The sequence below is a fragment of the Charadrius vociferus genome, unplaced genomic scaffold (assembly GCF_000708025.1).
Source record: "Charadrius vociferus isolate BGI_N301 unplaced genomic scaffold, ASM70802v2 scaffold365, whole genome shotgun sequence".
NCBI lineage: Eukaryota > Metazoa > Chordata > Aves > Charadriiformes > Charadriidae > Charadrius > Charadrius vociferus.
In genome coordinates this window covers 2617945-2632696 of record NW_009648559.1, presented here as the reverse complement: position 1 = coordinate 2632696, position 14752 = coordinate 2617945, and the positions used below count along the sequence as shown (strand labels likewise).

General features: G+C 39.1%; 2 protein-coding genes across 2 annotated transcripts; one reads left to right on the top strand and one right to left on the bottom strand.

Moving 5' to 3' along the window:
* Nucleotides 1-271: 271 nt before the first annotated feature.
* On the top strand, nt 272-11664 carry SQRDL (sulfide quinone reductase-like (yeast)). The gene is made up of 10 exons (XM_009886131.1): nt 272-310; nt 4164-4415; nt 4758-4928; nt 5462-5515; nt 7138-7332; nt 8251-8460; nt 8949-9132; nt 10046-10113; nt 11054-11232; nt 11607-11664. Exons 2-10 carry the CDS (start codon nt 4182-4184, stop codon nt 11662-11664), a joined length of 1353 nt encoding a protein of 450 aa, XP_009884433.1. The 5' UTR covers nt 272-310; nt 4164-4181.
* A 692-nt stretch (nt 11665-12356) lies between these two features.
* On the bottom strand, nt 12357-14718 carry LOC104287463 (nicotinamide riboside kinase 2-like). Its single transcript, XM_009886172.1, has 7 exons — nt 14660-14718; nt 14368-14510; nt 14038-14224; nt 13744-13815; nt 12971-13077; nt 12659-12750; nt 12357-12548 (listed from the first exon to the last, which is right to left on the bottom strand). Exons 1-7 carry the CDS (start codon nt 14716-14718, stop codon nt 12543-12545), a joined length of 666 nt encoding a protein of 221 aa, XP_009884474.1. The 3' UTR covers nt 12357-12542.
* Nucleotides 14719-14752: the final 34 nt, after the last annotated feature.

Genomic DNA, 14752 nt, shown 5'->3' with positions numbered 1-14752 from the left:
GGTGCGCTGTGACCCGCGGGGCGGCTGGCCCGGTGGCCGGTCACCGTTTCCCTGTTGAGAGCTTGATGTGTAAGGCTTTGACACGGGGAGGAAAGCTGCTGCCCGCCATGCCAGCGCACTGGAGCTGCTGAGTGTTTGTGCAGGGAGGGAATGTTTAAACTGTTAATCTGTGGTCAGCTGTTCAGAGGATAGTTGCAATAATCTTCGCTCTTTAGTAAGACTTTTCAAGCTTCGCTTACTTTAATTCCCTGTGATAGACTGTTCATAAACTGGCTCAATGAAGTAGTCAGTCTTGGGAGCTAAGCATGCGGTAGGATAGATACTCCAGAGAGGAAGAAACTGTAGTCCTGGGTGTCTCTGCATGAAGTGTCATGCTTCAGTTAGATGTTTGTTCCAGGCACTAGTTGTGTCTCTCAAAGCCTATTTACTCGATGTGGAATTAGAGACCTGGCAAGAGAATGGCTTGTAACACTTGGTATTCTGTGTGTGTCCCTTGGGTCTGAGGGTGTACCTGTTCTGCAATACCTCCTTTATGTAAGTAATACTGCAGAATTAATCAGAGAAAAAGTACTTTCTGTGTTAGATTATCTAGTGGACCTAGTAAGTGCTTGTGAGATTGAATTTTGGTGCTTGTAATCAGCCACTTCTGTTGTGATTTGCCAGCATTGTAATTCTGATTTGTTGCCCATGTCTTTACTGCATAGAGGTTGATTTTATTCACTTGTGGATATTAATGCATGGGGAACTGTAGCCAGGTAACTCTTACATTTTGAGCTTGTTTAGAGGCTGGATAGTAGGTAATAGCAAAAACTGTAATGAATGCAGTTAGGTAGACTTTAGCTGCTCTGGTTTGGGTTCTGCACAGAACTGGCTGTTTTCTTGGATAGAGATTGGAATTGGGTAAAATACACAAAAAATATTAAATTGTAATGCATTACCTGATAAACCTTTTCATGAAGGTTCTTCTTTAAAGAAAAGTTTAAAAAAGAATTGGTAACCAATTAATTTCTTCTGGGATGCTTGTAGAGATGTCGTTCATTTGTTTTTTAAGAACAGCTTTATGGAGACAGTTCCTTGTGGTTTGTTTTCTCAATCTGTTATAAGCCACTAACTCTGGAGAACAGCTTTTTCTATTTCCTTTTTATATTATTACTGAAAAGTCACTATTTTTATGTTTGGACTATCTTAACCTGCTTAATGACATTCAAACACTAAAGAATACCGAGCTCTCATGGTCAGTCTTAACTGTGATTTTATTTTTTTTTAAGTGCATTTTCTTCAGTATTAAGTAGACTTATTCTAAAAGCATGCAAACAAGTAGCCTTACAGTAAAAGGGAAAAGAAATTTATGAATGGAGGTGTGACAGTCACTGACTATTGTCAAGCTAAGTCTGTTTAAAAAACAACAATCTGTTTTTAAAAAAGGGGGAGGGGAAGCTTTGAAATGCTAACTCTCCTGATAGAAATGACATTTTTTGCATTTTTTGTAGACTTACTGTGAGTCACATTGCCCTGATTTTTATGTGGTGCTAGGTGAGTTGTGCTGCAGTAGCGTTACTCAAGCTGCCAATGCTGTAACAAACCCCTATGTCTTGAAAGCATTTGTAGAGCAGAATTTCCTCTCCTGGTGACAGAACTAGTTTTAAACCGCAGAACTGTCTCGGGCTAAGCAAAGCCTTCACTAAGGTGAAGTGTACCATAGACTTTACCTTTCTAGGCAGTGCTCTAAGACTTGTATATGAACCTTCGTTAACAATGTGATTTCATGCTCTATAAGGCTAGTATCAACTGTCATGGTTTGCTGTGCATAGTTTAAAGGATGATGGATAAGTGTGCTGTGTGTTAAAATGGTCTTGTAAAAGCTTAAAATTTCAGCTCAGTTCAGTAGGCTGAGTACAAATTTTCTGCTTTACCTTATTTTTTTGTTCTGTAATTCCCCTGTTTGTTTATCTCCAGTGTCCAAAGTAGAGGCTTGAGGTGTTGTTGACTTGACATGATTGTACAGCTGCTGTCTAACTTGGGAGTTTAATATGAAGGATTTTGCGGTTCTTTTTAAAACAGTTGTCTTCAAGTGATACTTCAGGTTGTTTGTTTCTGTATACTCTGAAACAGCTTAGAAGCAGCCTAACACGGCATTCTCATCAGTTAGACAGCTGTTAGTTAAGATGCGTCTTGTGTGTGCTTATAAGCACGCTTACTTCAAAATCTATTTGGTTAGAAGATAATTATTCCTTAGCATTACAAAAACGAAGTCGTGTTCTCTTGGTCCGGACGTGGTGTGTGTTGTCAGCCAGCAGGCCACTGTGTCTGTTCTGTGTGTTTAATAAAACCCAAAGCAAAATCCTGTGTTCATGAGCTTCCGGAAACAGGCTGTCCCTCTTAAAACTGTCTTGCAGACGGAAGTTGCAAAACTTACTCTTCGCAATTGATCTCTCTCTGACTTGGAGAAAGCAAGACACATCTCCATCAGGTACCTTTTATTTCTAGGGCTAGAACAACTTCCTCTCCTTGCTTGAGCAGTCTCTCCACATCTTTAAATAACTGCCTGCATTAGATAGATGATAAACACCCTTCCAAAGTGAAACTAACTTGTTCTAGAGTTGGGGGTTTTATTTTGAATGCGGAGGGGGATGGGAAGAATATGTCTGCATCTTGGAAACTTCCTGTAAAACAAAATGATTAAAATCGGGTTTACAGTGCACACCTCTGAGATTTTCCCTCTCTGTCCCAAATTAATGGTACTGTATGGGTTAATAATGGGACTTCATAAAGAGTTTGGGGTAGGCAGGGATGAGGGATGTTAAGATAGCACATAAAGGTGCAGAATGAAACACTCAGCTACATCTAGCACAGTGGAGAAATTTTGAAGCTGACCTTGGAAGATTTTCTTTAAAATATTTGAGGTTTCTAGTTTAGTTTTCAGACTCCTGTCTGTAAGTACTGTAAATGAGTTCTACCCTTTTTAAGTGAAAAAGCTGTAATTCTTGCCTGATGACTCAAGGAATTAAACAAAGAGGAGCAGGTATAGAAGACAGGAAGGTCTTGTCATAAGCTGCTTTTCAGGTTACAATGGTTACTCATTCTTTATTGGCAATGTGGCAATAAGGAACTGAATTAAAATGAGTTTATACCTGTTTTATTACTGAAAAGCCAAAAATTCATATTCACTGTGTGCAAACAATGGATTTAGAACAGGAAAAGTTCTTGTTCACTCTAGGGGAGGGAGAGAAACGTAGGTTAACCTTTACTGTCTTCTAGATAACAAAATTGCATATCCAGTGTTACAGTTGTGAAGATATATCACACCTCAGCGTTCTGGCTCTCACTTGTCAGGTGACAGGGTGCAGCTCTAGCAGGGATAAGTACAGATTTCTGACCTTCGTTTCCAGCTACTTTGCTGATGTAAAAGCTAAGAGGTGACCATGGATAGAGAAGTAAGTATTTGGGGTATACTCAAAGATCCCAGATCTAGGAAGATTTAAAGTCTAGTTTCATTGAACTTTATTTTCCTATCAAAAACTTAGGGATCACTACTTCTCCTGCCAGGACAGACTAATACATGCGCCCTTGCTCAAAGCAGCGTAGAGCTTGGCATGCTTACCCTAATGGCTTGCACCCCTGTGAGGCAGCGAGGAGGTCTGATGTGTGTATGTACTGGTAAATGTGTGTATGTACTATGTACATTAAAATACTAACGTAACGATGTGTTTGGCTGACACGTTACAGTGAGTGGAATGGCACTCAGTATGTTCACACAACTACCTTGTTCAGTGTTTCAGTGATCTACAACACCTAGCAAATTCTTGTTCCCTTTTGCAGCACTCATCTCTTCAGGGTTGTAATACTACAGCTGGAGTTACAGCATATGTGTTGCCTGTGCTGTAGGACCAGGTATACTTTCCTGCCGTGATAACCAGAAAATATTCTCATGCTTTATTAGAATTCATTTGCTTGTGTGAAACTTCAATTTCCTGGCAGAGGTCATGATTGACTTTTTTATTTTTTTTCTTCCCAAAATTGATTACAATCCATTTGCAAATGAGTGGTTTAGCTGCAACAAAGGTTTAGTAGTATAGTTCTTGCTTGAAGGCTCATCCAGGCATATAAACAAATACAAATTCTACCTTCTGTAATTGTTACTGGTGCCTTTCCTTATCTTGTAGCTTCCCACTTACTGAAAGATGTCAGCAATCGGAGTAGTGTCGTCCTGTTCCTGTCTCCGTCCTGGTGTATGGCTGCTGAAACCAGGAATGCAGAAGATGAGCTCCTTTGGCTTCCACACAGCAGCCAGGTGTGCTGCCAAGGATTATTATGAAGTACTGGTGTTGGGGGGAGGTGCTGGTGGAATCACCATGAGCGCTCGGATGAAGAGGAAAGTGGGTGCAGGAAACGTGGCTGTTGTTGAGCCAAGTAAGGTAAGTATTCCTCGGCTATAGAGCATTGAAAAGAATAAGCGCTTTACGTATGTGACCAGATTGGTCTGATTCTCATCCCTCTGCAACCCCACATGTTTTTAATTGTGGAGAGGAAGCCAACTTGCCATCTTTTAGAAGGCTTTGCATGAAATTGGTTGCTTCATGATAGAGATGCATGCATCTCTCCAGCTTTGTCATGCAAAACTCTTGGTTATTTATACAGCTTCTTTTGTTAAAGATAATACAATGTTAAGAACATATGCTTCCTATTTGGAGTGATGTGCTTTCATCTTAAAGTCCCTTTAAACAGTTCTTAAACATCCATTTGAACATTTCTTTCAGACTCATTACTATCAGCCACTATGGACCCTGGTTGGCGGTGGTGCAAAGCAGCTGGCAGCTTCTGCCCGTCCAACAGGAAGCGTAATGCCTAAAGGTGTTGAGTGGATCAAATCTCGAGTTACAGCATTGGATCCAGATAAGAACTGTGTCTGGCTGGAGAATGATATCAAGGTAATAATGTTAAAAAAAAAAAAATGTTTTTCTTAGTCTTTTATTCTATGTCATGAGTTGTCTGTCCACCTCCTGCAGATCGCTTTCGAACTGCCTATTCCTGACCTTCCTTCAGCATCTGGGAGGCCAGGAAATTCCACTTAGTCTTATGAGAAGTACTTGATCCTAAAATCTGTTTCTAATAAAAATTGTTGTAGATAACTAGGTTAGAATAACACTAACTGAAAATATCATTTTCATAAGTCTCTTCCCTGTTTATAGTGAACTGAACACAAAAGATAGAATATTTTGCTCCAAACACTTGGTTTTGTGTATAGCAAAGGCTGTCTGTATAATTTGTAATGCAGTTAGCATGTTAACTGTAGATTATTCTTAGAGCTTAACATTTATGTTACTAATGCTCCCTATATCTTTTTCCCTTATGACTCTGTTGCTGTCAGATAACTGAAATTTGCTTTGAGGTAATGTTTTGGGTTTTGTCTAAAATACCTTTTTTTTTTTTTTTCCTTTTTTTTTTTTTCCCTTACACACAGATATCTTACAAGTATCTGATAATTGCCCTTGGGATTAGTCTGCATTACGAAAAGGTATTTGTTTTACAGTAATCATGTTTTTACTAGTTTTAATGGCATCACATACCCTTATGATTCACTAAAGAAAATGGCTTTTCAGTACACCTTTTTTACTGCAAGATGTTGAACGCTAATATGAATTAAAGAGACAGAAGACAGCTTAATGACTTTATTCCTTCCACAATTCTCTATGTAATAACCCAAATTACCCTTGGGAAGGTCTTTTAAGACAGCCTTGTTGCATCTCTATGGCAATATCAGCAGATGGGGCAGCAAGTTAATTCTAGAACTTAAAGGCAGTCTGTAATAATGAGGTAATAAGGTATGCTGACTGTAGTCCGAAGCATCTCTAGTGTGAACAGAAGTGAGGAACACATAGCAGTCAGTAAAATCTTTCCTGCAGAATTAATTTGACCCACCCTCCCCTTACTTAAAGGATGCACTTCAGAAGGGACCAGCTGAGTTACCACGCTTGTATTTAAATATACCCTGGGGCCCTTCCCTCTGTTAGGTTTCCTGTGCACTTTATACAATGGCACTCACAAGAAAATGTTAGTACCATTATATGGCACAAGAATGACCGTAGTGGTATGTAGGAGGAGGAAAACACAAAGGCAAGAGGTTTGAGCAATTTGACTTTCGTGGTTTTAACCTGAGCTGAATATGATGTAGTACCCGATAATATATTTGAGTATCTGAATAGATCCCAAGGCATACGTAAAGCAAGAGCTAGTCTTAGTTAACTGTAGTCACACCAGATAAATTCTGGTGATTAGGTCAGTGGGGTGAGGAGTTGCATTGTGTTCAGTGACCCTCTCAGTCTTCATATATATCTCTTCAGTGCAACCTGATAAAACTAAATTCAGTATTCAGTAGTAGAAGCCATGTAATACAGTTAATCCCTATTTACTCTGTAGTGAATAAAATTCATAGTAAAAAATTTATATGGCTTTAAAACGAAAGTGGCCAGTTATAAGAGAAACTATCCCTCTTTTTTTTTTTTGTCTTCACCAACAGCATTCTTCCTGGGGTAGACTGCAAAGTCCCAAACACATTGCAGTGCATATAACATGACTTTGTTTTCTCACAGAATTTCTGCAGTCCATTATTTTGAAGTAGGGACAACTCCCTTTCTCACAAGCAGATGCTCAGGCATAGGAGGAGTAGTAGGGAAATAATTATTGGAGACAGTCGTGTTAAAATAACCCTAGGAAATACACGTATCTGCAACTGACTGCTGTAGAATTTAATTTGTCTTATAAATTTTCATAACACCTTTTTTTTAACATGATTTTTTACTTACAGTGATGTGGCAGTGACTTTAGATATTCTTACTCTGAATTTCATGCGCTCATCTACAAAAAGTTGGGTCTGGGTCTGCGCTGCACACTTACGCTACAGATGCTGCAGACCAGAGTCATTTCAGTATATGCTACATCTACTAAATCATCTACTAAATTCTAATGGATATGTCTGTTTGATTGCTGGGCTTATTTTCAAAAATGCCAACTAGCAACTATGTATGGGCTTTCTTTTTGCTAGAGGCTTCTTAAATAGCTGTTTCTCAAGTCTGCATTTAATACTTGATGACAAATTTTTTGCCATCTATATTTTAAACCTTAATTTCATTTTCTTAGATCAAAGGCTTGCCTGAGGGTTTTCATCACCCTAAAATAGGTTCCAATTATTCAGTTCATACGGTAGAGAAAACATGGAAAGCTTTACAAGATTTCAAGGAAGGAAATGCTATCTTCACTTTTCCAAATACTCCAGTGAAGTGTGCAGGGGCTCCTCAGAAGATCATGTATTTATCAGAGGCCTATTGGAGGAAAGTAAGTATCTTACTCTCTCTGCCAGTGCTTTTTTCCACAGTTGGAAGGAAGGCTTGTTCTAAGGGGTTCATACTATCTTTAAAACAAATAAAAACCACACAAGAGCAATGTGACTCAGGATTATTAAATTAAAGTGTCTGAGTTGCTTTTTCTATTATTAATGTATAATAAATTAAGCTAACTGAATCACGTAAATATTTAGCATATATTTAATATTGGAGAAACTTGTAGCATTCACAATCCATAAGGAAACTGCTGCTTACCTTGCTTCTGGTGAGCTACAGATATAACTGTTCTCAGCCTAATTTATAATTTCAAGCAGTGCACTAAAATAACGCTGTCTGGAATGAAGTAATTTTTGTTACTTAATAGCTGTTGCTGTTTGTCTTCCTGCTAGTCTGAAAAGTGGTGATGCTTGTTCCTTGTGGCACGCTGTCTCGGCATCAGGAGGAGTCTTAGTCAGGCTGTTACAGCAAGCTTAGTGGAAACAAAAGACAACTTCAAGTGGAAGTGTCTCAGGCTTCTAATGTGTTTAAGTTACATGAGCTATCTGTTGGGCAAGTATCTGAATAATGCATAGAACTGAAGGTGTCAGGAAGCTATATAACGCTAAGCTGCTGCAAGCGCTTGACCTCCATACAGCAGTTCCTCAGTGACTTGCAGCCACCTCTTCTCACTAGCAATTTGGTGGGGGGCTATCTTCAGTACCTCACTCAGAAAGGGCAAAGATTATCTTGTCTAGCTTCTAACAGGGTGTGAAATAGCTGCATCTTGAGAGTTCTAGTGTTAATACTTCATTAATAATTAAACTGCATTAATAGTTCTATCAGCTCTTCAGTAGTGCAGCATAGTTCTTTTGTCTCTGCTAGCTTGTCACAGTTTCTTAATAGAAAAGGCTAATTTGATCTCTCTGTGCAGACAGGAAAACGTTCCAAAGCAAACATAACGTTCAACACTTCACTTGGTGTCATTTTTGGTGTCAAGAAGTATGCTGATGCATTACTTGAAATAATAAAGGAGAGGAATATTGGTGTTAACTATAAGCGCAACCTTGTAGAAGTTCGAGCAGACAAGCAGGAAGCTGTGTTTGAAAACTTGGACAAACCCGGAGTGACTGAAGTTCATCAGGTCAGGAGCTTTCAGACCTCTAGTTTGGTCCTACTTCTTTCGCTTGTATACTGTAACATAACTGCCACACTATAATAACATGATGTCTGCTTTGTTGTATACTGCTGTCACCTCCTAGGAGTACCATCTCCAACTTTAGCGTAAGACTAAAAAGTTTGAAACTATGGTGAAGAGAAGAAAAAATATTTCATAAACCATGCCTGGAATTCTGTATGTCTTGTTAGTATATGTCTCAGATGTATATGGAGGAAGGCAACTTGCTGTTATGCCAGTCTGAGTAGAGTGGCCTGAGAAGGTTCAGATTAATAAAAGGGTGCACTTCAAATTTGAGAGAAGATTTTAATTCTATATACTCGTGTTTAAAAACAAACAAAAAAACCCCACAAACCAAGAAAACCTTTCTCCACATCATTCTTATTGCCTTATGTCAACACAGGTGTGATTTGCTCTGCTAAACTAGCTGTTGAATGTCTTTTTCTTCTGTCTAGTATGAAATGCTTCATGTCACACCCCCAATGGGGCCACCTGATGTGCTCATTAACAGTCCTGTCTCAGATGAAATTGGCTGGGTGGATCTAGACAAGGAAACTCTTCAACATAAAAAGTATCCTAATGTATTTGGTATTGGAGACTGCACCAACCTTCCAACATCAAAAACTGCTGCAGCTGTAGGTAAATTTGCATGTGTGTGTTTGTGTGTGCAATGAAAAGCGTGGGAGTGACAGTAAGCTTTTTGTTTAGTTTGTTACTCCTGAGGTCTTGGCTTCATTTATTTCCAGCTTCCAAAAAGACCCAAGTCTCCTGAGCCAACTAATTAGCAACAGACCATGCTGATGCCATTAACCCCCAGTTCTCTTGTTCCAAATGCCTCACAGATGAACTAACTCTATTTTCTGTGTTCATGGGGTGGCATAGAATGAGTGTACTACTCTTGCATTCCGTCATCGTTCAGTAACAAAACTTTCTGCTCTATCTTAGAAGCTCATGCATGTGTGTCAGCTAACTGATAAGTCACTATTGAAGAATCACATATTCTGTACTTGTAGCCACAGGGTCCAATATGAAAACACTTTAGGCATATGTCTCACGTGAAACTGAAAAAAAAATTCAAATAAGAGGGTGGAAAAATAGAAAGGCTATACAGTATGTTATTGGTGTCACTTGAAGAACAGCATAGTCAACTATTCCAGCAAATGGGTCTAGAATATTGCCCTTACAGCACTCAAAATGAAACAAAACTTCAGTGTGCTAGAGTTTTAGTGTTTGGGATATATATAGTATAATTTATAATATCTATAGTATAATTTAACAGAGGAGAGTGGGCATAGGCTAAAAACATATAGCTCAAGTTTCATTAAGCTCTAGCACGTTGGAAGCAGTGAGGCCAAAGCATTATTCCAAAACCTGTTCGTGGGTTTTTTTTCTTATCTGGGACTGTAAACTTCCCAAACTGATTTGACAGGTAAGTTCAGTTACAGCTGAATTGCCCGACAAAATGCCTGGCTACTAGTGTTTGCTTTAGTAATAGAAATAATTACTGCCTGAAACAAACCCTTAATACACTCTTCTCTTCTTCCTTATGTAGCTGCCCAGTCTGCAGTGCTTGATAAAACTATTTCCCTGGTAATGAAGAACCAGTTGCCAACTAAAAAGGTACCTACAGCTTTCATCTTAGGGAGAAGTTATCTTTAATGTTTTCTCCGTTATGCAGGAAGTCTTGCAAGCAGCTGAACAGTGTGAACCGGAAGGCAGGAAGGGCTTTGTGTCAGCAGTTGGGGTGCTAAATGGCTAAATACTCTATGTCATAATAGTTGCACAATTCATATTCTTGATACTGCTGTTAAAAATATTACCTATTTAATTATTTGACTTCTGAACTGAAAGAAGTTGAGAGGCTGATTAGTCTGGGTTCTTCACCAATGCAGGTGACTTATTTACAGTAAAACTGTTGACTAGTATAATCCCTACTCCAAGAAAACCCTTGCAAAGTTTACACATCTGTACTATGTTAAACTTGCCTCCCCTGTACAGAACACGATCTTTTAAGGAATTAAATTGAAGGTTTTGTACTACAGAAGATGTTAAGTCTATAACTATGTTCAAATTTCTCTTTGAGACTTAGCTTTCATTTTACTTATGGCTTCTGAATTAATATTCCTGGGGATACTCATCTGAATATACTCCTGAATCTGAATACTCCTGTGATCCTCTGGAATCCTTTTTACCACTACATTCAAGATTCTGTTTATATGCTGTCTGTTAAGCTAGCACCAGCTCTCATCCAGATCTAGCAGTCACCTATTCTGCTGGTTACAGTAATAACCAGCTATTGATGACACAAAGCCCTATTGTTCTAAGTTAGTTCTAATTTAAGTAATGTTGTTAAGCAAATCTACATTTGAAATGAAATGGCTGTTTTATGGTTATTAAACCATAATTAGCTTAGCGCCTTCCAAATTTGCTGATGTTAACGCTATAAATGCAGACACCTATTAGTAACTTATTTGGAAATACGAATGTTAACCATATGGCTTATACCTCAGCATTTAGACTTTACTCAGATTAATGAAAAGGGGGGTATTCTTCATTACAGTATGATGGATACACTTCCTGCCCACTAGTAACAGGCTACAACAAGGTGATTCTAGCAGAATTTGACTACGACGCTCAGCCTTTGGAGACCTTTCCCATTGACCAGAGTAAGGAGAGAGTAACCATGTACCAGATGAAAGCTGATATGATGCCTTTTCTCTACTGGAATGCACTACTTAAGTAAGTATTTCAATTCTCAGCAGGCAGAGCTGCTGTGGCCATTCAGAAAAAAGCCAGGTAGAGATACATGTTCTGGGTTAGTTCCTTAGTAGGACAGAAGCAAACGAAGCGTGTCCTTAGTCACAACTAAGACCTCAACTTTCTGACAACTCCAGGCACTTTGCTAGCAACGGCTTTTTTCAAGCATAGGGTTTTTTCAAGAATTAGACAGAAGGGCAAACCCTTGTCCAAAGCCGATTCTCCAAACCAAACCCCTAACATTCATCTCTTACCAAGTATGGTATCGTATAGGAGTAAACCAAAAAAACTCCCCCCACACCCTACTTTGATAGTACATACATAAAATTTGACAAAACAACTTTCTCCATTTCTAGGGGATACTGGGGAGGACCAGCTCCTGTCAGGAAGCTAATGCATCTGGGCTTGAAGTAACTGCTGCTTCTTGATGTTGGTCAAACCCTTTTGAAGGACTGATCTCACAATGGATCAATACATATCTACCACGTGGTTGTTCAAGAGGGAAGTTTGGGTGTTTTTTTGTTTTTTTAAAAATCAAGCTTTTGTCCTAAATTCACTTTTCTCCCTACTAGGGATTAAGCCTTCATATGCTTTCACTGCTTCTACGTAAACCAAGGCCTTAAACTACTTCCGTATGTACACAGGAGTTTGAATCTAAGTGTGAACTTGCTTTAAGGTACAGAACACTACTGAAATCTACTAAAGCAATTGCTTTTAAAGCTGTTGTATATGTAAAGTTTTTTCCCTGACTATGCATCTGACATCAACGTATGCACTAAATTTAAGAGAATAATTTAATGCTAGTAAAATGGCCTGAAAAATCTCCTATTGTTCTCTCATTTCTGAAGAGCAAAACCAACCCTGATTCTTCATCGATAAGCATGGATTATAGAAATTCATGGAGGTTAGTGGAAGGAAAGAACTCAAAGCAGTATATGTGTATACATATATACACACACACACACTCTTACGCTGCTTCACATCAGTTCCGCTATAGTGTTTTACTCTCACAGGTTAACAACATAGTGAGAAGAACTCCCAATAGACAGGCAACTGGGAGAAGACTGAGATCAACTGAGACTACATACTATGCTGAAGCACAAATGAAGAGGACAGGCAAGGGGGAAGTGCTTTTTAATCATGATCATATATAACTCGGTTTCAAGGGAAGATTGAACAAAGTCGAATTTAGGAGTTGAGTCTTCACAGAAGCTGGAACTTTAGTGGCAGTCAGGTAGACAGCGCAGAGCAAACAGGAATCATCTTCACCCACAAGAATCATCAGCAGCAGTTTATTTCTAAACAGAAAAATATAAAGCTGTAACTTGAAATATGTTCACATATGCTTTTTCAGCATAGCCTTTAAAAGGGTTGCGTTTGAGTTGCATTTATAAGCATGAACATGTACCTGCATGTTAAGTATTTCTTCAATCTTATTCTGGATCTGTCCATACACATCATTAAACAGCTCCTCCTTTGATTTTGTTCCATTCAAGTGCACTTCAGTAGGAAAGTAAAATAAGAGACCTGTAACTGGATGTTTTTGTAAGCCTGCCAGATCCTAATTTCAAGAGCATGCACTTGACAGGTAGCGGAGAAATATATTCCATCCACCTGCTTCAACTCCTCTCATACATCTAACCAGTATGTAGATCACCAGGTTTGAAAAGTGCTCTCATAAAGCAACCTTTCAAAAGTGCTTTTGTCATTAAAGACTTACCCACATCAACTCCAAGATCTTCCATTATCTTCCTGTGCTTTACATACATAGGCCATACGTGGCCATCAAACAATCCAGGTGGATCGGGTACAGTGTAATTCCTTGAACTGTAAATTGAGACATTATTATTCAAGAGTAGTCTAATCACAGCGTAGGGAAATGATGAGTAGTTCATTCACTTTCTCTACGCGCTAGCCTGAGCTCCTTGCCTCCCATGTAGTTTCTGAGCTTATCAAAAGTCAGCCTTTAACATAAGCTGCAAGCATAAAGATACCCCCAAAAAGATGGAATTTGATGTGTGGGTCCAAAGTATTCAAGATGCAAAGAGGATTACTAAGACAGACTGATCTTAACATTGATGAATGGCTTTCTCTTAAAGCTTTACCAGAACTTTGGGTAAAATAGCTGTCTGCTTATTCTTCTGAAATGTAACTTTTTCAAGTTTAACATGTTTCATTTGCATTAGTAACAGTGTATGTGTACAACAATACAGCCAAATATAAAACCCCAGGATAGTTCCAAGACCTGGGAACCATGTCATTGGAAAACCACTAAGGGAGAAAGCCTCTTGAAAGATCTGTGCTGAAATTGAGCATTAGTCTAACATACACAATAGCTTTGGGGTTTGTTTGGTGAAGGAAGCTACAGTCTTCTAGCACAGCAGCTATGCTAGTGTTTAAGCTTTCTTATCTAAAAGCTTTAAAGAGAAACAAAGCCGTGAACAGAGCAAGATGCTATTGGGCTAGAAAGGGAACTTAGAAAGATAAACTTACCTTCTTCTCCTTTTACACTCTTCATATGGAATGGAAAGGAAGTACCTATGGTGGAATACATCAATCAATGGCCTGAAAGAGATACATTTAGTTACAGCTGGACTCTTTGATTAGTGGCAAGAAATCAATTTCCTGTACCTAGAGCTATCTTCAGACTTGTGACACCTAAACTCAGTAGCAGTCCGTACCAGCTTCTAATTCTTTGTTTAGGACGGGGCTTTTTATTCCCTCAGAGGCTTGCCTGTCATGTAAAATCACGTAAAAGTCAAAATACTTTAAGTCACATTTGATTACCTGTAGGTGTAAAGTAGAAAGCCTTCAACAATAAGAATGTGGATTGTTTCATCTCCTCCCTCCTTATCGTGTAAGATTTGGGCATCCAGCGTGTTGTTGATCCCATGAGAACGTTCAAACTTGACTGGGTTTTTTATCCAGGCGTTTATGGTACTCATCATAGCTTCCATATCTAGTGCACTAATCACTAAGACAAAAAAGACAACTATCATTAAGCAGTAATTAAGTATCATCTAGTAATAGTCAGTACAAAAAAAGTGCACGTAAAGCATCAAAATACTTTTTTGAGTTAAAGAGTTACACTTTGATAACGCTGTAGCAAAGCCTTACCATCATACTGTTTAAACCCATCTTCAACTTCTATTTCATCTTGGGGCTGAAACAGCGATAAGAAAGAAAACTGCTTGGTCAGGACAGCTACTGGGAAGCTTGATACCCACTTCAAAGCAAGATTCAAGAGCTGAACCCCGAAGCTAGAAAGAGGAATCTTAACCCTGCACCAGGTTGCTTTGCATGCAGATAAAAAGCAGCAGTAACAAGGCCGAGATAAAGCAGTCTGCTCCTCTATCTTCCCACCAACACAAGCACGCCGTGCAGCACTCCCAAGACAACGGAAAGTCACGGGGAGGTGTGACAGCGCAGGCTTATCCCCCAGCCGCCCCGGCCACCCCAGCCGCGCATTGCCGAGGATCCGCCGCGGACGGCGCGGGGAAAG